The 19,417-nt window shown below is 66.0% G+C and overlaps 1 protein-coding gene across 6 annotated transcripts; it reads left to right on the forward strand.

Annotated features, from left to right (window-relative positions):
- Positions 1-182: 182 nt before the first annotated feature.
- Positions 183-19,115, forward strand: PEAR1 (platelet endothelial aggregation receptor 1). 6 transcript variants are annotated; one of them, XM_044266616.1, is made up of 24 exons: positions 183-245; positions 564-738; positions 7,172-7,276; positions 8,622-8,765; positions 9,441-9,545; positions 9,881-9,981; positions 10,632-10,724; positions 10,969-11,212; positions 11,972-12,089; positions 12,249-12,385; positions 12,458-12,670; positions 12,926-13,100; positions 13,189-13,309; positions 13,985-14,148; positions 14,242-14,344; positions 14,478-14,624; positions 14,808-14,933; positions 15,755-15,883; positions 15,982-16,110; positions 16,265-16,477; positions 16,702-16,790; positions 16,903-17,011; positions 17,299-17,547; positions 17,944-19,115. In XM_044266616.1, exons 4-24 carry the CDS (start codon positions 8,665-8,667, stop codon positions 18,093-18,095), a joined length of 3,018 nt encoding a protein of 1,005 aa, XP_044122551.1. In that variant the 5' UTR covers positions 183-245; positions 564-738; positions 7,172-7,276; positions 8,622-8,664; the 3' UTR covers positions 18,096-19,115. The 6 variants fall into 6 exon arrangements, with proteins under 6 accessions (XP_044122551.1, XP_044122556.1, XP_044122552.1 ...); XM_044266621.1 differs by having other exon boundaries at positions 8,650-8,765; XM_044266617.1 differs by lacking the exon at positions 564-738.
- Positions 19,116-19,417: the final 302 nt, after the last annotated feature.

Here is a 19,417-nt window from a genome sequence, read left to right on the forward strand (position 1 = left end):
CGCCTCCCTCCCCCGGCATCTCCCTCCCCGGGAGCCCTCAGCCCCCCTCCCGCGTTCCCCCAGCACTGGCGTCCGCCCCGGCGCCCCCTCCACACTTCCTGCCCTCCGGGGCCCGCCCCCTTCCTGCCCCGCCCCGCCCCGCGGGCCGCGCGCCCCGCCTCCCCGCCGTCCCACCGCCCCGCCGTCCCCTCCCGGCCTCCCGGCGGTCCCCACCCCAGGCCGGCGACAGCCCGGGTCCAAGGCAGGTGAGTGACTGTGCGCCCCCGCGCGCCCCGCGCGCCCCGCGTCCCCCCTGCCCCGGGGAAGGGCTGCGGACCGCGAGTTCTTCTGCGTGAGGGTGCGGGCAGCGGAGGGGCCAAGGGCACTGGGGTGGCCCTCTGGGGGGACAGCAAGTTAGTGGCATGCAGAAAAGGCCTCTTCCCGAGCCCCCCTGGAGCGACTTATGGGGGCGGGGGTGGCGTGCAGCCCGAGAGCGGGGCTCCAGGTCCTCTGCTAGGCTGCGGGGAGGCGTGAGTGGCCACGCAGGAGTTTGAATCTCCACTCTGCCCCTTCCCGGGCTGTAGGTCCTCTGTGCCCCGCGGGTCCTTCTGAGAGGGGACGCCCACAGCACCGCGCCTGCCCCTGGGGTCGCCGCAGGCTCAGCCAAAGGACAGCTTGTCTCCTCGGAGGGCAGGCCTGATCAGGCTCCTGTCACTGCTGGGGTGGGGCGGCTGACACCAGACTTGACCCCGCAGGAGGGTGAGCAACTGTGGGGATGCCGCTCCCTGGCACCCGCGGCTTCGCCAGTTGGGGGCACAAGAAGTTGGCCACAGGTCTCCCGCATCTGGGTGGGCGGAAAGCCTTGGGCTGGCCGGGTCATAGGAGGTGGCAAGGCTGGGGTGGGGGAGGCCCAGGGTGGGGGCTACAAGACCACCCCGCTGCCCGTCTCCTGCCTTCAACGCGGGATCCTCACTCTCCTGTCCTGACCTCTCATCAGCGGCCTCTCCCGGGGCTGGGCTATGACCCCCGTCCCTAGGGATGGGAACAGCTTGTGCCGGCCCGAGGTTCCCAGGCTCGGCCAGGTCACTGCTCCGGGAGGGATTGGGCAAGGGGTCAGCTCTCAGCCTGGCCTCAGCTGGGCCGGGCAGGGGCATGGCGTGGCAGGGGCTCTTCCCTGACCCCCGCCCAGCCAGTCCACGCTCTAGTGCCCGTGTGTGCGTGTGTGAGGCAGCGCGGGGGCGGCTCTCCTGGCCGGTCCCCTGCAGCTCCTCTCCCGCTCCCAGAGCACCCCGAAGGGTACAGGCCTACTTGCTGCTGTGGCTGGGGGCTTGGGGCTACCTTCCCTTCGTGGAGGAGCTCAGGGGGAGGCCAGGCTCGCCTCTCTGGCCCCCTCTCTCCACCGGGAGGTGAAGCCCAGGGTTGGCCTCTGTTCTTCCCTCCCCTACCCCATTCCTATCAGGCTTTCCCAGAAGAGGAAACTGGCTCTCTAGGCAGAGATAGAGGTCACTGGGCTGCTGTCTGCCTGTCCCCCACCAGCTGCTGGGGAGGGTGCTAGAGTCAGGCAGGGCCTCCACCACAGCGCTCCCCAGCATCTCCTTAGAGTGGCCTGGGAAACTCTGAGAAAGAGACTCCCTGGACACTGGAGGGCCTGGCTGTCCGAGCCCCACTGCCCTAGCCCCGCCGTCCTAGCGCCCCCGCTGTCCTAGCCCCGCTGTCCTAGCTCGGCAGGGGGGAGTGTAGGCGCCATGCCTGGGCCGGGCCTAGAGATGCCAGCAGAAGGAAGGGGAGACCAAGAAGGAGAGAGAAAGACAAAGATGCGGATGTAAAGAGACAGAAACATGAGAACGGACAGTGACATGGACAGTGACATTGCAAACGGGAGCCAGAGGCAAGAACGGGCGGACTTAGGCAAACAGCAGAGACCGAGAGAAAGAACAGAAGGGCTGGAGACAGAGGCGCGGGAAGAGCAGAGGGAAGGCCGCGGGAGGCGATGGGGGAAGGGTGAGCACAGGCTTTGGGGTCTGGTGGACCCAGTCCCCATCCCAGTCCCCATCCCGGCTTTGCCCTGGCCTGGCTGTGTGACCTGGGGCTCGTGACTTCCCTTCTCTGGGGTATTTCTCTGTGACAGCGCGCACTCTCCCGAGCGCGGGGGAGTGGGCAGAAACCAGCCGCAGCACACGTTCACAGGGGCTGGGGACAGCCCTCCCATGGGTGCCCAGACAGAGGTCTCCGGAGGGGACCGGTGTGTGCGAGGCTCTGGGACATGGGGCCTCCCCTGCCGCACATAGGGCCTCAGGGGCCGGTCCCTCTGACTGGATGGGAGTGTGTGGATGGCCGGGGGGGGGGGGGCCCAGTCCCGAGGCCCGTGGCACAGGACAGGGCTCCGGCCCGGTGAGCCCAGCCCCTCCTCCCCAGGTGACTCAGGGCCGGGCCGGACTGTGCTCTCATCGCTTAGGAACTCGGGGCCCGTGGAGGACGCCTGCCTGAGGTCAGGAGGGCAGGTCTGGAGCCGCCTTTCCCTGCCGAAGGGTGGAGGCTCCTTATGAGCTCGTTTCCGGTTTTGAGGGCCCAGTGCCACTGCCCCGTCGGGGTGAAGGCATGTCCCAGGGGCCAGGCATCCCTGCGGGCCCTGCTGGCCAGGGCCAGGGCCAGGGGCAAGGAAGGTGGGAAAGCGCCCTGGCCCCACAGAGCCCCATTCCCACGGGGAAGGCCAACCTTAATGAAAGTGGCACAGCCATGGTGGTCGGTGGGAGTCCCCAGCCCACTCGCGGCCTCCGAGCGGCACAGACGGAGCGGCACAGACGGAGGGCGCCCCAGCCTGTGGGGGGAGGCAGAGCACGAACCTGCAGTCCCAGTGCCGGCCTCAGACCGCACAGGACACCGGGGTCCCTCCTCTGGGGGCCTGTGGACTCATGGCTTGGCCTGGGTCTGCCCCACGTGCCCCCAGAGGACTGACACGGGTGCTCAGCCTTTGGCTGGACTCTGAGGAAGTGTTGGTCCCGTCTGGTTTGGAGCCGGCCCTGGGTGGGGGGACTGGGGGGCTCGTCTGGGCCGAGGGGGCCTGCAGGCCGGTGCTCAGGCCGAGGGAGCAAGTATTTGCGCCCCAGGGGGATGGTCAGCCAGCCGGCCTGGCTCCCGGGTACCCAGGAGCCACAGAGGGCGTCACACAGGAGCGGTGGCCAGAGAGGAGTGGTACTTTCTGAGGGTATCTGGGGGTGCCAGGGAGTGGGACGGGAGGGCCTGGAAGGGGAGTCGCCCCCCCCCCCCCGACCTGTGTATCTGGGGGTTCCCCTCCACCCAGTGCTTTGTTCTTTGAGGCGGATTCCAATCCTGGCCCTGGGCAAGTCGCTTTCCCGAGGCCTCCCCGTGACTGAGGACGGCGGTCAGAGGGCCCCTGTAGGCCGTGGCCATGGCAGGGCCGGGCCCGACGTTGGCGCCGGCCTCTGGGAGGCACGCGATAGACGTTCGGTGAATCAGAATCCCCAGGTTTCCCTGTTTCCTGATGAGTAAACAGGTCCGGCTGAGGACCCTCTAGCTTCTGTTTCCTGAGCCACAGAGAACACAAGGCCGGCCCCTCACCCCTGCCCCCTTCCCGGCCAGCCTCTGGGAGCACACAGGCTTCCTGCCCCTCCATCCGGCAGACAAGCCTGGAGTGCTGCAGGCTGGCGGCCTGGCTGGGTGTAGGCGGGTTCTGCGCTTGCGTGTGCAGGCACACGCGGATGCTGAGCCCGGAGGGGGCAGACTGGGGTTTCACTGCTGGGTGAGGAGGACTAGGTGATCTTGTCTCCATGGCCAAGACAGGCTTGGAAAGAGCACAGAGAAACAGACGGACAAGGCAGGTCGATCCGGGGCCAGGCCCCCCTGGCTAGGCTAAGACACATGGCTTGGTGAACTTCTGCAGCACGCCTGGGGGTGGCTTCCCTTGTGCAGTGAACACACTGCACAACTGTGCTGTGCCTGGCAACCTGGAGGAAAGGAAGGAGAGGGGCCCCTGGGGGGCTCAGTCGGAAAGGAAGGAGAGAGGCAGAAAGACACAGACCAAGAAACTGATGGAGGAAGATGAAAAAGCCAGAAAGCAGAGAGGTTTGTTTTTGTTTGTTTTTTTTTAAAGACTATTTATTGTTGTTTATTTGAGAGAGAAGCGGGACAGAGGAAGAGAGAGAAGGAGTCCGAGTCGACTCTGCACTGAGCGTGAACCTGACGTGGGGCTCCATCTCAGGACCCTAAGATCATGACCTGAGCCCAGTCGGGTGCTCCCTGACTGAGCCTCCCAGTTGCCCCAAAGCAGGGAGACTTTTTTTTTTTTAAATATTTTATTTATTTGACAGAGATCACAAGTAGACAGAGAGGCAGGCAGAGAGGAGGAAGCAGGCCCCCCGCTGAGCAGAGAGCCCGATGCGGGGCTTGATCCCAGGACCCTGAGACCATGACCTGAGCCGAAGGCAGAGGCTTTAACCCACTGAGCCCCCCAGGTGCCCCAGCAGGGAGACTTTGATGAGAAACAAAACAAAAACAGAAAGAAGAGGCTGAGAGCCTAGAACCTGGGCGGGGGTGGGGTTCTGTCCCTGTGCCTGCACCCGCAGAGTGGCTTCTGGGCTGAGGCTCTGCGCCAGGGGACTTACCGGCATAACGGTTCCTACCCCCACCGTACCCCGCGAGGTGTGGGGGCCACTGTCCCATTGCACAGATGAGGGAATGGAGGCTCCTGGGGCTCCAGTGACAGGCCTGAGGTCACACAGCTTGTAAGTGCTTACAGCCAGGCTGTAAGTACCATGATCTCTGGACTCCGTGACGTGACAGGAGGGGGCAGAGAGACAGAGAGGGGAGGGGGGCTGGGGCACCAGGGGTGGGGGTCAGGCTGGGAGCTGGGTCCGCTGTAGCCAGGCGTCTCAGCCACTGCCTTTGGCTTGAAGGCCTACCTGGCGGGCAGCCCATTGTTCTTCTGAGGGATCAGGTTTTGTGGGGGGCTGGGCCCCTCCCACCCCCACTTCCCTTCTCTGTGTCAGCAGCTAAGGCCCCATTCCCGGATCATCCTGGGGGTTCTTCAGAAAAAAACAAGAAACAGCTTTTCTTGGAATTGATTACCCAAATGGTATGACAGTGCCAAGGGCAGGGGGATGGGGATGGGGATGGGGTGTGGGGGGGCGACGGTGAGTGTGAGTCCACACGTGGGGGGTCTCACAGCCCTCCATCTGTCAATTCCCGTATTGCTCTGAGGGACAGCTTTGCCGCTTTCGGCTCCTCTGCTGGGGGCTGAGAGCTCTGATTCACTGCCCAGCTCAGAGGCTGCTGACCTCTGTTGACCCCCTCCTGGAGAAAAGTTGGGGAGGGGAGCTGGGCAGGGGGAGGTCCTCCCGTTCTCGGCCTCCTATAGAAATGGTCACTTTCCTGTCCACCAGGAGCTCTGCCCCCCCCCCCAAGACCCAGACTCCTTTCCCTCCTCCCAAGGGGGCTGGGGCAGAGGGAGGACAGGGGCTCCCCACCGGAAGGAATCCGCCTGAGCCGAAGGAGGGCTGGGGCTGGGCTGCGTGTGGGCCTGGAGGCCCGCTGGGGCATGGCTGGGGGAGGCCACGCTCGGGCCTGGGGGGCTCGGGGCCCGGCGGCGGGGGCGGCTGCTTCGTGCCTGGAGGTGGAGGAGAGAAGCTCCACTGGTTCCGGACCGGGAGCGCGTCCCGTTCCCACGGCTCTGGTGCCTTCCCCGGCAGCCCCCCTCCTCCCGTCCGCCCCCGCCCCCTCGGCATCTCTCCCTCCGCATAACTGAGACTTTTACAAAGAGATGCAAAGCCCCTGGGATTCCCCTTCTGGGCTGGATTGATGGGAACCACTGGGAGCGCCTGCCGGAGGCTGGGTTTGGGTCCCGCCCGCTGTGTGGCCTGAGCCTGGGCCGAGCACTTACTCCTGCCCATGCCCTCACCTGTGAACAGCGCTGCCTCCCATAGGGGAGACTGAGGCCCACCGCACCTGAGAGCCGGGGCGGCTCCCTACCTTTCTCCACACAGTACACGAGGCCTGGGTCTCCAGGAGCCCACAGTGAGGGGGACTGGGGCGCCCTCCGTCCCTCCGTGAGTGCAGGACGGGAGCCAGCGCTGTCTGATTTAAAACCCTGGAGAGGTGGCCCTGGCGATTGTGGGTCTGGGGGTGTTGGGATGGGCCCAGACGAAGTCTCAGAGACGAGCTGCGGGGCCAGGCTGGGGCTCTGGGCTCCTCGTCTGGCCTGGGATCCCCATTTCTTTGGGCTGAGGTTGGTCAGGCCAAACACTGCCCCTGCCCATTCCTGCTGGGATCCCCCTCCCACCTCACCCCTCTCTGCGGACCACCCACTCGTTGCACCAACCCCACTGTCAGGCCTGCTCCTGACCCACTGGGACCCTGGTGCCTTCTGGGAGCCTGAGGCCCTTTGAAAAAACAGAATCTTCCCAGCCCTCCAGCCACTGCTCAGCCATTATCAAGGTGAACCCTGGATGGGCGGGGGATGGGGGGGGTCGGGCCCTCCTCATTGTCCCCTGCCCACCTCCTAAAGCCCCAGGTGAACCATTTCCTCTAGACCTTGGATTTGGAGGTGGTGACTGGCAGGAGGGCTACCGTGAGGGCCCCTTGCTCTGCCTCAGGTCCTTCCTGTTGTGGGGCATGTGCCCCCCCAGCCTCGCACTCCGGGGACAGGGGTCCAGGAGAGGGGTTGCTGGGTGGCAGGAAATCTGGATCCCTTCAGACCGAGCCCCAGTCCGAGGGCAGCTGGGGGGCCCAGGCAGAGGGTGCTGTGACAACAGGGTAGGGGAGGGAGCTGTGTGGAGGCTCAGGATCCCGCAGCGGCTCAGCCACGGGAGGCCCCACGGGGACAGTCACCTGAAAGCTGGCACCACGGATCCTGGAGGCCGGCCCTGGACCTGGGAAGGCAGCCCGTGCAGGGCAGGGGTGGAGGGGCTAGCTGGATCACCCGTGGGAAGCAGCCAGGTCTGTTCGGGAGGGGAGCAGGGTGGGGGGGGTTTGCCCTGGGACAGACCCTCGTGTGGCCTGGCTCTCTGAGGACAGGCTGAGTCTCCCCCTCACCCCTTCAGAGTGGCCTGGGTGCCCAGCTCAGGAGACCAGCCCCTGGCCCAGCCCCCTGCATCCCACCCTCTGAGTTCAGGGTGTGGGGAGGAGGGAGCCTGTGACCCCGCTCCCTGCTGGAACCGTCTCCATTTCCTGTTTTCAGGCTCCGCATCCTGAGCGCTGGGATCCCCCAGGACACTGCCAGGTCCCCCAGGCCCTGTCCCTGCTCCTCTGAGCCTCTCAGGCCGCAGGATGCCCTAGAGAGCTGGTGAGTGCCCTGAGGCCTAAGGGTGGGCGGAGAAGCACCAGGAAGGCCAGCGGGGGGTGGAGGTGGGGGGACACGTGCCCTGGGGGAGCTGTGACAGGGACATCCCTCATCCTCAGTGGGGACAGCCCCTGGGCCAGCAGCTGGGAGGTGGTGGGAGACAGGGGGAGGCATCTCTGGGGCCGCCGCACAGGGGGATGTGGGGTGAGGTCTGGTGGTCTCTGGGCTGCGGGGACCCTGGGAGTGTGTGGGTGGGGGGCGCAGGCGGGGCCAGGGAGCAGGCATTCCAGAATTCCAGAGATACTCCGGGGGTGGGGGGTGGGGAAGGGGCCAGCAACCGCGACCTTCCCGGGAAAATTGTAAGCAGATGTGGGTGCCTCGAGGAGGCAGGCAGCAGGGAGCCCGGACGAGTTTTAGGAACACGGAACACAATCTGACTCCGGCCTTCTTCGAGGGTGGGCAGGCAGGAGCTCAGCCCCTCCTGAGCGCGGGAGCCAGAGCGGACCCAGCTGAGGTCCTGACCTGCTCCCCACCCACCGGGCGAGGCCAGGGCGGAGGAGAAGAGAGGAGAAGAGAGGAGCCGCTTCCAGATGGCTGAGGGGGAGGCCAGAGCGACCTGGGGGCCGCTTCCATCTGAGGCCGGCTGGGGGGCCATAGCTGTGGGGCCTGGGGGCGTATGGGGCCTCTGGCGGGGTGGGGATGGGGTTCTCCCTGGCCTGTGGTGTTTGGTGGTGTCCCTGGGGTCAGGAATCCCCCGGAGCAAGCTGGATTTCAGGCTCCTAATGTGTCCTCTGTGACCGGGCACCGTGGCCTCCCTGGAGCCCGTGGATCTGCGCCCGAACCGTGGATGGGAGTGGCCTCCTTCCAGGTCATGGGACAGGCCCTACTCCGCAGGCCCCCAGCTGCATCAGAGGGATTTGGCCCCACCTGCTGGTGTGCAGTGACAGGAAGGTCCCCTCCCGTGGCCGATTCCACGAGGGACTGCCGGGACCGGGAATTATTTCTCCAGCGGGGCCCCCAGCCCCTGCGGGCATCCCGCACGACTTCCCGTTGGCTTCCCACTCTGTACCGGAGTCCGGGTGCCCTGGGCAGGGCCTGGAGGGGCTCTGGGATCTGGGCAGGAGCCCTGCCTCTGGGGGCCCTGGGCCGGGGCTCAGAGAATGGTGCTGGGACGGGTGGGTGCGGTCTGCAGGAGAGGACAGGTGTCACTCGGGGGAGGACGGCCAGGCAGAGGTAACAGCCGCCTGGTCAGGGATGTGACCTTGGGGAGCAGAGCCCACCCCGGGCAGGGGGCTAGGGGGCAAGAGGCAAGAGCCTCGTGTCTTCTCCCACCTTTTGGTCCCTGCAGATTCTCAGTTGTCCGTCGCCTGCCCCAGAGCCCGGCCTTGGCGATGTTACCACCTCTGTGCCCCCTGCAACTCCTGACCCTGGGCCTGGGGCTGGCTGGAGCCCTCAGCCCCAGTGACCCCAACACCTGCAGCTTCTGGGAAAGGTGAGGGTCCCTTGTGGCTTCCCCAGCTCCCCCTACTGCCTTCGGGGTCTCTTCTCCCTCTCCTTCCCCGCCTCCCTGCCTCTCCACCCCCCCCCCGTGCCCCCCGCCTCCCTGCCTCTCCCTAGTCCTCCCTCCCACCCCTCCTGGTTCTGTCCCTGCTCTCTTTCTGCTCCCCTGGAGGGGCTACTTCTAACCCTGTCCTTTCTTGTCCCCATCCCCTGGTCCCCTGGGAAACTGGCTGCAGGACAGAATGCAGGGTGGGAGCCATTCCCTGTGGAGCAAATAGGGGCGCTGGTCCAGGGGGAGCAAAAGACACGGGGTTGGGGAACAAGGCCCAGGTCAGGGTTTGGCCAGAAATGTTTCAGTCCATCTCTGTCTGCTGGGCCCAGGAATCCATTCCAGCTCTTGCCTTGCAGGGAGGAGGCGGGGGGGAAATGGAACGCTCTGGTCCTATAGGCTGAGGAGAGGGCAATGATGAGGGGATCCCAGAAATATTCCAATTCCAGGAAGACCCCTTCAGAGGGAGGGGGCCAGGATAGGGGTTCCTCCTAGGCTTGGGGGAGCAAACCCACCTTCCCCAGCATGGCCAAGCCCTCACACCCCTGCTTCCTGAGGGCCCTGCGGCAGCGCGAGGCCTCCCCCGCCCTGACCCCTGACCCCACCCCTGTCCTGCAGCTTCACCACCATCACCAAGGAGTCCCACTCCCGCCCCTTCAGCCTGCTCCCCTCAGAGCCCTGTGACCGGCCCTGGGAGAGCCCCCACGCCTGCCCCCAGCCCACGTGAGTGCCCGCGGTTCCCTGCTCCCCACCCGCCCCGTGGGCTCAGCGCTGGCTCAGCGGCCCCGGCTCTCCATACCCTCCTTCTCTTCTTGGACACTTGGGGGAGCTGGGGAAGCATCTGGCCTCACAGCACTGAAAGGGAGGTGGGGGGGGGGCTCATGTGGGTATGTGTGCACCTGTGCGCGTGTGTGCGTGTGCGCAAGTGTGCGTGGTGGGGGTCAGTGAGGGAATGCTCCTGCTCTAGGGAGCAGGGGCCTCCCAGGGTCGCACAGCGCTGGGCGTGGCTGGTCTGGTGTCAGCGGGGGGCACTGAGGGCCACCTTCGGGGTCCCCTAGGGTCGTCTACAGGCCGGTGTACCGCCAGGTGGTGAGGACGGAGCACCGGAAACGCCTGCGCTGTTGCCAAGGCTTCTATGAGAGCGGGGACACCTGTGTCCGTAAGTCTGTCCTTCCTGTGTCCTTCCTGGCTGCCTCCGGGCTTGTCCCCCCCCCAGCCGTGGCCACTAGCCACCTCTGTCCTAGCTGCCCCCATGTTTCTTCCCCGCCTCCTCCCCATGTGTTGGAGCATCGGGCTCTGTCTCAGGGCTGCCGTGTCCCTCTGTCGCTACGAGTCTTTGTCTCTTCCCGTCCCTGCCTCTGTTGCTGTGTGTCTTCCACTAGGCTCACCTGCCGGGCGCCACCACACAGCCCAGAGTGGGCCGCCACACCCCACGGGCTCCCGGCGGGAGCCTGCTTTGCCTCTCTCCCCCTCCATCAGTCACCGTCACTGTCACCGTGGACTCCTGCCCAGCCTGCCCCGCCCCCACCCACTGATGTCCGCATAGCAGCCAAGTCTGGTTCCCTCCTGAAGGTCCCAGTTCTCTCCCAACCACGGTGCTTGGACAATGTCACCGAAAGGGGCTGGGGAGCCTGGACTCTGAGCTTCTGTCAAGTTCTGGCCTGACTTGCTGGCCCTGTCTTCTGTGGCCACTTCTTCCAGGCCGAGGTGCTGCTCTGGGAGGGTCAGGCCCCCAGGGTCGGGTTTCCGAGGGGGAAAGGCTCTTGGGGGCAGAGGAAGCGGTTCTCACTCCCTCAGTCTCTGCCCCAGCGCTCTGTGCCCAGGAGTGCGTCCACGGCCGCTGTGTGGCTCCCGGTCGGTGCCAGTGTGAGCAGGGCTGGCGGGGCGAGGACTGCTCCAGCGGTGAGTGCTGGGGGGCTGGGGGGGCTGGGGGGGCTGGGGGGGAGGGCCGGCCGCACCTTCCCTACCGCTCACAGGGGTTTAGCCCCCCAGGGCAGGCACCCCAACACTCCAAGAGCCCCAGAGCAGCCAGCTGCCTTTTCCGAAGTGGGGCACAGGGCACGGGTTTGGGGAGTGGGCTTGGACTCATGGAGGCTAGGGAGGGGGAGACCCCTGGTGACCCCCTTCTGCCCTCCTCATCCTGCAGCCTGTGCCCCAGGCGTGTGGGGACCTCAGTGTGACGAGCCCTGCCACTGCGGGAACGGCAGCTCCTGCGACCCCAAGAGCGGGACCTGCTTCTGCCCCTTGGGCCTGCAGCCCCCACGTTGCCTCCAGCCCTGCCCCCCCGGCCAGTACGGCCCCGCCTGCGGGTTACGCTGCAGGTGCCACGGAGCGCCTTGTGACCCCCGGACCGGAGCCTGCTTCTGCCCCCCGGAGAGGAAGGGGCCCAGGTGCACAACGGGGTCGTGGGCGCAGGACCACCTGGGCCTACATGCAGATTGAGGAGACTCGGGCTGGGCCCCCAGTGGGACAGAATGGAGAGGCCAAGGTCCTCGTGCCCGCTCTGCCACTGACCCGTTGAGCAAGCTTGAGCCCATCATTGAGTCTCTGTGAGCTGTTCCCTCCTTGTAAGGCGACAGCAGGGTCCTCCAGCCGGGAGGCTCTCTGTGTGGATGACAGAGCCTGCGTGTGTGAGCGGGTGTCCCCAAGCGGGGCTGACAGTGTCCCAGAGAAGCCTGTGGCGAGGAGGTGCAGGCCGGGTGGGGGTGCATCGGGCCTCATGGAGCAGCTCCAGCGCGGAGCCCTCTGGGGCAGAGAAACCAGGGCAGGCAGATGTGTCTGTCTCCCCTCCCCACCCCTGCCTGCCACCCACCCCCTGCAACAGCAGGAGCAGGGGTCGGGGGAGGGGACTGGCAGCGCAGGCTGCTTACCCTACCCCTTCTGGTGGTGCTGGCTGTCCCTGCCATTTCTGGTTCTGGGAACCTTTGCTTTCTGACTCCTCCTGTCCCAGGGTGGGGGTGGGGGTGGGGGAAATGGGGGGACTGGGGGTGGGGGGCACGGCACCCGCAGGCTGGCTGCCACACTGAGCTCTGAGGTCAGGATTTGCCCCCCCGGGAAGCACGGGGCAGGGGTGGGGGAGCAGCCCTTGGAGGCAAAGGGGAGGCCTGTGCTGCTTGTGCTCGCCCTGACCTCACTGCTTTGCCCAGCAGCTGTGAGATGTCCTGTCTCCCCGGCCCCGCTGGCTTCTGCCCCAGAACCCAACCTTGCCACAACGGGGGTGTCTACCAGGCCTCCCAGGGCTCCTGCAGCTGCCCACCTGGTTGGATGGTAGGAAGTGGGTGGCCTGCATGGGGACCTTCTCCGCAGGGCGGGAGGAGGGGGTGTGTGAAGGGGGTGGGCTCTGTGACCCTGCAGGGTGTTGAGGGGTGGGGGTATCAAGGGGTCCAATGCCCATGGGGAGGGGCTGTCCATGTTCCACCTCTCCAGGGCACCATCTGCTCCCTGCCCTGCCCAGAGGGCTTCCATGGACCCAACTGCTCCCAAGAGTGCCACTGTCACAATGGTGGCCTCTGCGACCGATTCACTGGCCAGTGCCGCTGCGCCCCAGGCTACACGGGGGATCGGTGAGTGGCTTTGGCGGGGGGGCGGGAGAGGCGGGAGGTGCGTGCCGTCAGACTCACTGGGCAGGCCCCCAGGTGCCGTGAGGAGTGCCCCGTGGGCCGCTTCGGCCAGGACTGTGCAGAGACGTGCGACTGCGCCCAGGGCGCACGCTGCTTCCCGGCCAACGGCGCGTGTCTGTGCGAACACGGCTTCACTGGGGACCGCTGCACCGAGCGCCTCTGCCCCGACGGCCTCTACGGCCTCAGCTGCCAGGAGCCCTGCACCTGCGACCCGGAGCACAGCCTCAGGTGTGGCGCCGGAGCGCGCTCAGGGGCAGGACGCCAATGGGAGAGGCCCTGGGCGCCGAAGCCCGGGAGCCCGACCCGAGGGCGGGACAGATGTCACAGAAGGGAGAGGGAGGGACCTCGGGAGTGGGGGCGCGCTCGGAAAGGTCCCCCGGTTCGGCGAAGCCCGGCGCCCGCCGCGCCGAGGAGCCCGGGAGCCCGGGGAGGCGCGGGAGGCGCGCGCACCCGGTCAGACGGCGCCGCCCGCTCCCGCCGCAGCTGCCACCCGATGAGCGGGGAGTGCTCGTGCCTGCCGGGCTGGGCCGGCCTGCACTGCAACGAGAGCTGCCCGCAGGACACGCACGGGCCCGGCTGCCAGGAGCACTGCCTCTGCCTCCACGGCGGCGTGTGCCAGCCCGACAGCGGCCGGTGCAGCTGTGCGCCCGGCTACACGGTGAGGCGTGGCGCTGGGAGGACCCGGAGGAGGGGGCAGCGGAGGGGCCGGGCCGCCCCCTCACCGGCCCCCCCGCCCCCGCTTTCAGGGCCCGCACTGCGCCAGCCTCTGTCCCCCTGACACCTATGGAGTCGACTGCAGCGCGCGCTGCTCCTGCGACAACGCCATCGCCTGCTCGCCGGTCGACGGCGCCTGCGTGTGCAAGGAGGGTAAGGGCGCTGGGTCTCCGGGGAGGGGCGGATTGGGGGCGGGGCCACGGTCAAGAAGGCGGGCCCGAGCGCAGGGGTGGGGTCCCCGGGCCGCAGCTGGACGGTGGGAAAGTCGCCAGGCCACTTCCTTCCTGGAAAATCCACTTTGCTTTTTTTCAACCACAAAAATCCTACTTGCGCTTAAAGGTCCAGGCCAGAAGACACCTCTTGGGCGAGCATCCCTCGCCCTCAGTCATCAGTTGAGCCACAAGTTGGCAGGGACTGGAAGGGCTTCTGAGATCCACCCTGGGGGGCCGGTTGGCAGCCTTTAGGCTGCGTTCTGACACGGTTTGAGTTGTGTTTGGGTGGCTCTCGGTGAGGTGCAACCTCCGGTCTCCAGTCCCCACAACTCCCTGTAGTCTTGCAGGTGATCTGCATTACTCATTTAGGTACCTGGTTTGGGGTTCGCTGCCAAGCCCCCCTGCCCCCCATTCTGCAGGCCCCAGAAGGGACTGGTGGACCACCAGCAGCCACCCACTGTGTTACCGGTGCACACGCTTGCCTCCCGCCTGGGCCTCGAGCACCCCCACGCCCACTCTCAGCTCCCAGCCCAGAGCGGGGCACAGCTCCTGCCTTGCGTGCTTGGTGGGGGGTGGAGCTGGATCCCCATGCCTCTCTGCGGGGCCCCTCTTCCAGGCTGGCAGCGTGGTAACTGCTCCGTGCCCTGCTCGCCTGGAACCTGGGGCTTCGGTTGCAATGCCAGCTGCCAGTGTGCCCACGAGGCAGCTTGCAGCCCCCGAACCGGAGCCTGCATCTGCACCCCTGGGTGGCACGGAGTGCACTGCCAGCTCCCCTGCCCGGTAAGTGCTCAACAGCCCGTGTGCCCGCGGGCGGGCAGGTCACAGCAAACTCCGGGCTGACTGGCCTGCCCCGCCCTCCACTCCCTCTCCAAGAAGGGGCAGTTTGGCAAAGGCTGTGCCAGCCGCTGTGACTGTGACCACTCTGATGGCTGCGACCCTGTTCATGGACACTGCCAGTGCCAGGCCGGCTGGACGGGTGAGCACTGAGGTGTCCTGGCCCCAAGTCCCCCAGAGCTGGGGGATGGAGCCCGCAGGGAGTATGTCCATCAGAGCCCCTGTGGACGTGAGTGGGGGGCCGGCCAGGCTCACCATACCTTTCTCTCCCACAGGGGCCCGCTGCCACCTGCCCTGCCCCGACGGCCTCTGGGGAGCCAACTGCAGTAAGAGCTGTACCTGCAAGAACGGGGGCACCTGCATCCCGGAGAACGGCAATTGCGTGTGCGCTCCCGGATTCCGAGGGCCCTCCTGCCAGAAATGTGAGGCTCCCTCTCCTTCCCTCCCTCACCAGCAGGAGGGTGCAGGGCAATGTCTGATGCCAGAAGCCCCCCACTGCTCTCTTGGTGTCTTCCACAATGCAGAGAAGGGAGGGCGCTGGTGGGGTCCCGGGCTGACCCAGGGTTGGTCCCTGCCCCCAGTCCTCACCGGCCCTTTCCCCCCAGCCTGCCAGCCTGGCCGCTATGGCAAACGCTGTGTGCCCTGCAAGTGTGCCAACCACTCCTCCTGCCACCCCTCGGACGGGACCTGCTACTGCCTGGCCGGCTGGACAGGCCCCAATTGCTCCCAGCGTAGGTGGCGGCTTGTGTGTGAGAGCGTGCGCGTGCTGAGCACCGGGCTGAGGACCGGAGGCTTCCAGGCCCACTGGGGGTCCGTGGTTTATATAAAACGGACGGACACTCTATTATGGCCCAGGTGCCCCGGGGTGCAGCTTGGGACTTCCCTCTGCAGGGTGGCCTGGGAAGGGCGCTGTTGGTCTGGGCCCAGGGGCCGGCGGTGGGTGAGGGAGCCCTGAGCTTGGTTTCACAGGTTTTTCTTTTGGCTTCTGCGTTTTTCAATTTATATTTATTTATAAGTGGCTTCTTCCCCACAAAAATGCATAAATAACATTATGGAACAGATGAGCCCAGAGCCCCAAGTCCGGCAGGTGTTAGAAGGAAGTGAGAAGCGGTGGCCAGAGGGCTGGGTGCGGGCTCGGGGGCACGGCGAGGCGATGCAGGGCGGCGTCCCCGGAGAGTTCCGGGCGGGCTGCTGTTACGTTGTTCGCTAGTGTCAGGTGCACAGAAACCGTGACTTAAACAGTACGGACACTTACTTCCATCTTAGGTTAAAGAGAAAAAAGAACCAGAGCTGAGCGCGGGGGAGTAACAGGCCCGTCGCTTGTCCGGCCCCGGGCACCCCATTTTGAAATGGCTGTTAGAGAACCAAACGCAGGTTCGAGTGGGCAGGTGGGCTCGTGATAAGCACCCACGGGTCACCCGTGGCAGCTGTGGTTCCAAACCTTGGTGTCCCTGGGAAACCAAGGCCGAGCAGATTCAGTGAGGCTGGGGGCTGAGTGTCCGTCCAGGGGGAGCTGGCCCTGCCCCGGCAGACAGCCACTTGTCCCCTGCAGCATGCCCTCTAGGACACTGGGGAGCTGACTGTGCCCAGTCCTGCCAGTGTGGCCATGGGGGCACCTGCCACCCCCAGGATGGGAGCTGTTTCTGCCCCCCAGGCTGGACAGGACGCCTCTGCTTGGAAGGTACCCATGGAAGGGGAACTCGTGCCCTGCCCCCCAGCCCAGGGAGGAGACTGCCGCTTTGGCCCCTCACCACACCTGCCTCCCTGCCTCCCTACCAGGCTGCTCTCCCGGGACGTTCGGAGCCAACTGCTCCCAGCCATGCCAGTGCGGTCCAGGAGAGAGGTGCCACCCCGTCACGGGGGCCTGTGTGTGTCCCCCAGAGGACAGCGGTGCCCCCTGCAGGATTGGTGAGTTCTTCTCCAGGCCCCCCTTGTCCCCAGGGCACCAGGACCCAGACCCCTCGTGCTCCCGGCCTCCCTCCTGGGGCCTCTCCCGTGCACGTGCCCTGCGCACCGGAGTAGACCCAAGACACCAGACTGAGGGGCCACCCGGTGCCCCTAGGAAACCAGGAGCCCTTCACCATGATGCCTACCTCTCCCGTGGCCTACAACTCGCTGGGGGCGGTCATCGGCATCGCAGTGCTGGGCTCCCTGGTGGTGGCCCTGCTGGTGCTCTTCGTTGGCTACCGCCACTGGCAGAAGGGCAAGGAGCACCGGCACCTGGTGGTGGCCTACAGCGGGGGGCACCTGGACAGCTCCGAGTACGTCATGCCAGGTGAGCTGGCCTGGGGGCTGGGGCGGGGTGGGGGGCAGGGCTCCCATGTCCCTCCCCCCTTCCCGGACCGGAAGATGGGGAGTGCGCCATCTGCGTCAGAGGGGAGAGAAGGGGTCAGAGAGGCCGGCCGCTGACCTGCTGCCGGCCCAGCCCAGCCGCTCTCCCGGGCCTGCGGCCTCTCTCGGACCAGCCGGGTCACCACGCGCCTATGTCTGTCTGTGCAGATGTCCCCCCGAGCTACAGCCACTACTACTCCAACCCCAGCTACCACACCCTGTCACAGTGCTCCCCGAACCCCCTGCCCCCTAACAAGGTCAGTGCTGGGGGGGGTGGGGGCACTGCCGAGGGGCGGGCCAAGACCCGGTCTCTGGAAAGCTCCATCCTGGCCTGCTAGGCTCCCTACTCCATGCCCCTCCCCGCCTTAGGTTCCGGCCGGTCAGCCGTTCGCTGGTTTCCCGGGCCTGGATAACCACAGCACCCTACCTGCGGACTGGAAGCACCGCCGTGAGCCCCGGCCAGGGCCTCTGGAGCGGGGTAAGAGCCTGGAGGCTGAGGCCTCTGGTGCGGGTGGGCGAGTCAGAGCCGGGGGCTCGTGGGAGCAGTTCCAGAGGAGGGGGTGCCTGTGGGCTCACGGTCCCCACCTCTTCCTGCCCCTCCGGTATTGGCTGCCTGCACGGAAGCTCTAGCCCCAGCTCCAGCAGCTCTGGTGGCCCAGGCCTGTTCTCTGGCAAAGGTGTGGGCGCAGGGGCCAGGGGGCAGGCTGAGCTGGGGGCTAGGAGCCCGGGCCCCCACAGAGCCTGACTTCCTTCTTCTCCCCTTAGGGCCCATCTCTGAAGAGGGGCTGGGGGCCAGCGTGGCTTCCCTGAGTAGCGAGAACCCCTATGCCACCATCCGGGACCTGCCCAGCCTCCTAGGGAGCCCCCGGGAGAGCAGCTATGTGGAGATGAAGGGCCCTCCTGCAGGGTCCCCGCCCCGGCAGCCAGCTCAGGTCTGGGACAGCCAGGGCCGGCGGCACCCCCAGCCACAGAGAGATAGTGGCACCTACGAAGAGCCCAGTCCTCTGACCTATGGTGAGCACCCCTTTCCCTGTTGGGGCAGGGGGGCTGGTGGTGGCCAGGACGGGGTGGGGGGAAGAACGGGTTAGAGGGAGAGAGCAGCGGGAACACGGTGTGGCAGCAAGAGCTGGGGCTCTGGGCTCCAACCTGGGCTCGCACCAGGCACGAGGTTCGGGACATCAGCTGGCCTCTCAGAGCCCGTGAGCAGCGCCCCTGCTGCACAGGGCTGAGCGTTTGAAATGGTCCAACAGCACCTGACTTGAGCAGTCGGTACCCAGGAAAGAGGGGAATGAGGTTGGTGACAAAGGGTCCTCACCCTGTGAGGTCAGGGTGGCGTCCCTGGCTGGCACTAGGAGGAGAGGTGTGAGGAGGGAGAAGCCGTCCCCCATCCTGTCCCCTCTCTGTCCCCAGACCGAGACTCTGTGGGCTCCCAGCCCCCCCTGCCTCCGGGCCTGCCCCCTGGCCACTACGACTCACCGAAGAACAGCCACATCCCCGGGCATTACGACTTGCCTCCAGTTCGGCACCCCCCGTCACCCCCGCTCCGGCGCCAGGACCGCTGAGGAGTCGTGGGATGCAGGGACCCACACAGGGACTCCCCTGCTGAGGTTGGGGACAGAGCCTGCTGGATGGACCCTGCCAGGAGCAGGGAGAGGACCGACAGAACGGGATCTTGCCGTTTGCTAGAGGAAGTGAACGTGGAGAGGACAGGGCCTGGCTCCCAGCTTCCAGCCTGGGGGACCCTGGTCAGCAGAAAGCCCACATTCCCTTTGTCCGTGCTCCAACCTGTGGCTCCCCAAGGCCCTGGGGCTCTTGTGTGTAAACAGGTGGGATCAATGTTGCTAGAAGTTTGATTTCAGACTAATGTTGAAAATGTATATGGGGTTCCTTTCCTGTGCACTCCCAGCCTGGGCTGTGTGTGTGTGTGTGTGTGTGTGTGTGTGTGTGGCTTCAGAGGGTTCTAGGCACACAGCCTGTCCTGTGTAGTCGAGAGGCCAAAGCAGTCAACTCTAGCAACAGCCTGATGGTCCTGCCTGCATCCATCGCTGGGTACCTGCTCCAAGCAATTGCTCAAAATACCAGGTGGTGAGGTGATCTCGGTCTGAACATCTTCATGGGTGCCCCATGGCTCTCCCACGAGTCAGAACTGTCCAAGGTCTTAGGGGCTTTGCTGGCCTGGCGGGTCTCGTCAGCCTCACCTGGAACTGTGTTCACAGCCACTCTGTTCCATTCACCCTGGGACCCAGGTCCTACGAGCCACACTTGTTCCTACCACAGGGACTTTGCACATCCGTCCTCTTCTCTTCCACTCTCACCTGTTCACTGCTGCTCGTCCTTCACGTCCTGACCTAGGGAAGCGCCTCTCACACTGCACGGACTACAGCTGTGCGCCTTCCCCGGCGCCTGGAGAAGGCCTTCAGTACCAGCTCTCTGCAGGATGTGTGGTTTCTTTATGGGATCGTTTGACTCATCTCTGCCTCCCCACCAGGTGGTGGGTTCCCTGAAGGCAGGAATCATGTATTGTGCCCAACATTGGTTCCCCTTGGCACACAGTAGATAATAAATGTTCCCCCAAAGGCGGAGAGGCTGAGTGAGCGGAAAGTACCGGGATAAGGGCTCGTAGGGGCCCAGGTGCGGGCCAGCCGCGGGCTGGGAGCTCACAGGCCCGGCTTCCGAGGAGCGGCCTGTCTGCAGGGCGGCGGCACAACGGCGCAAAGGCGGGCCGGCGCTGGGAGTGACCCTGGGGGCTGCAGGCGGGAGAGGAGCGCTCAAATGGGGGCCCGCCGCCGTGGAACAGGCAGGGTCTACACTACCCGCGGACACCGAATCCGGATCTACTAACTGCCCACGCTTCCCAGAGGCTAACTAGACGGGTCGCGGATGG

The sequence above is a fragment of the Neovison vison genome, chromosome 10 (genome assembly GCF_020171115.1).
Source record: "Neovison vison isolate M4711 chromosome 10, ASM_NN_V1, whole genome shotgun sequence".
Taxonomy (NCBI): domain Eukaryota; kingdom Metazoa; phylum Chordata; class Mammalia; order Carnivora; family Mustelidae; genus Neogale; species Neogale vison.

What these genes read in the sequence shown, in the direction of transcription:
- PEAR1 (XM_044266616.1), top strand. Translation starts at nt 8,665, where the DNA reads ATGTTACCACCTCTGTGCCCCCTGCAACTCCTGACCCTGGGCCTGGGG. An exon ending in CACGCCTGCCCCCAGCCCAC is followed by an intron (nt 9,546 to 9,880) that starts GTGAGTGCCCGC and finishes GGGGTCCCCTAG; the next exon opens with GGTCGTCTACAGGCCGGTGT. An exon ending in CTCCGAGTACGTCATGCCAG is followed by an intron (nt 16,478 to 16,701) that starts GTGAGCTGGCCT and finishes CTGTCTGTGCAG; the next exon opens with ATGTCCCCCCGAGCTACAGC.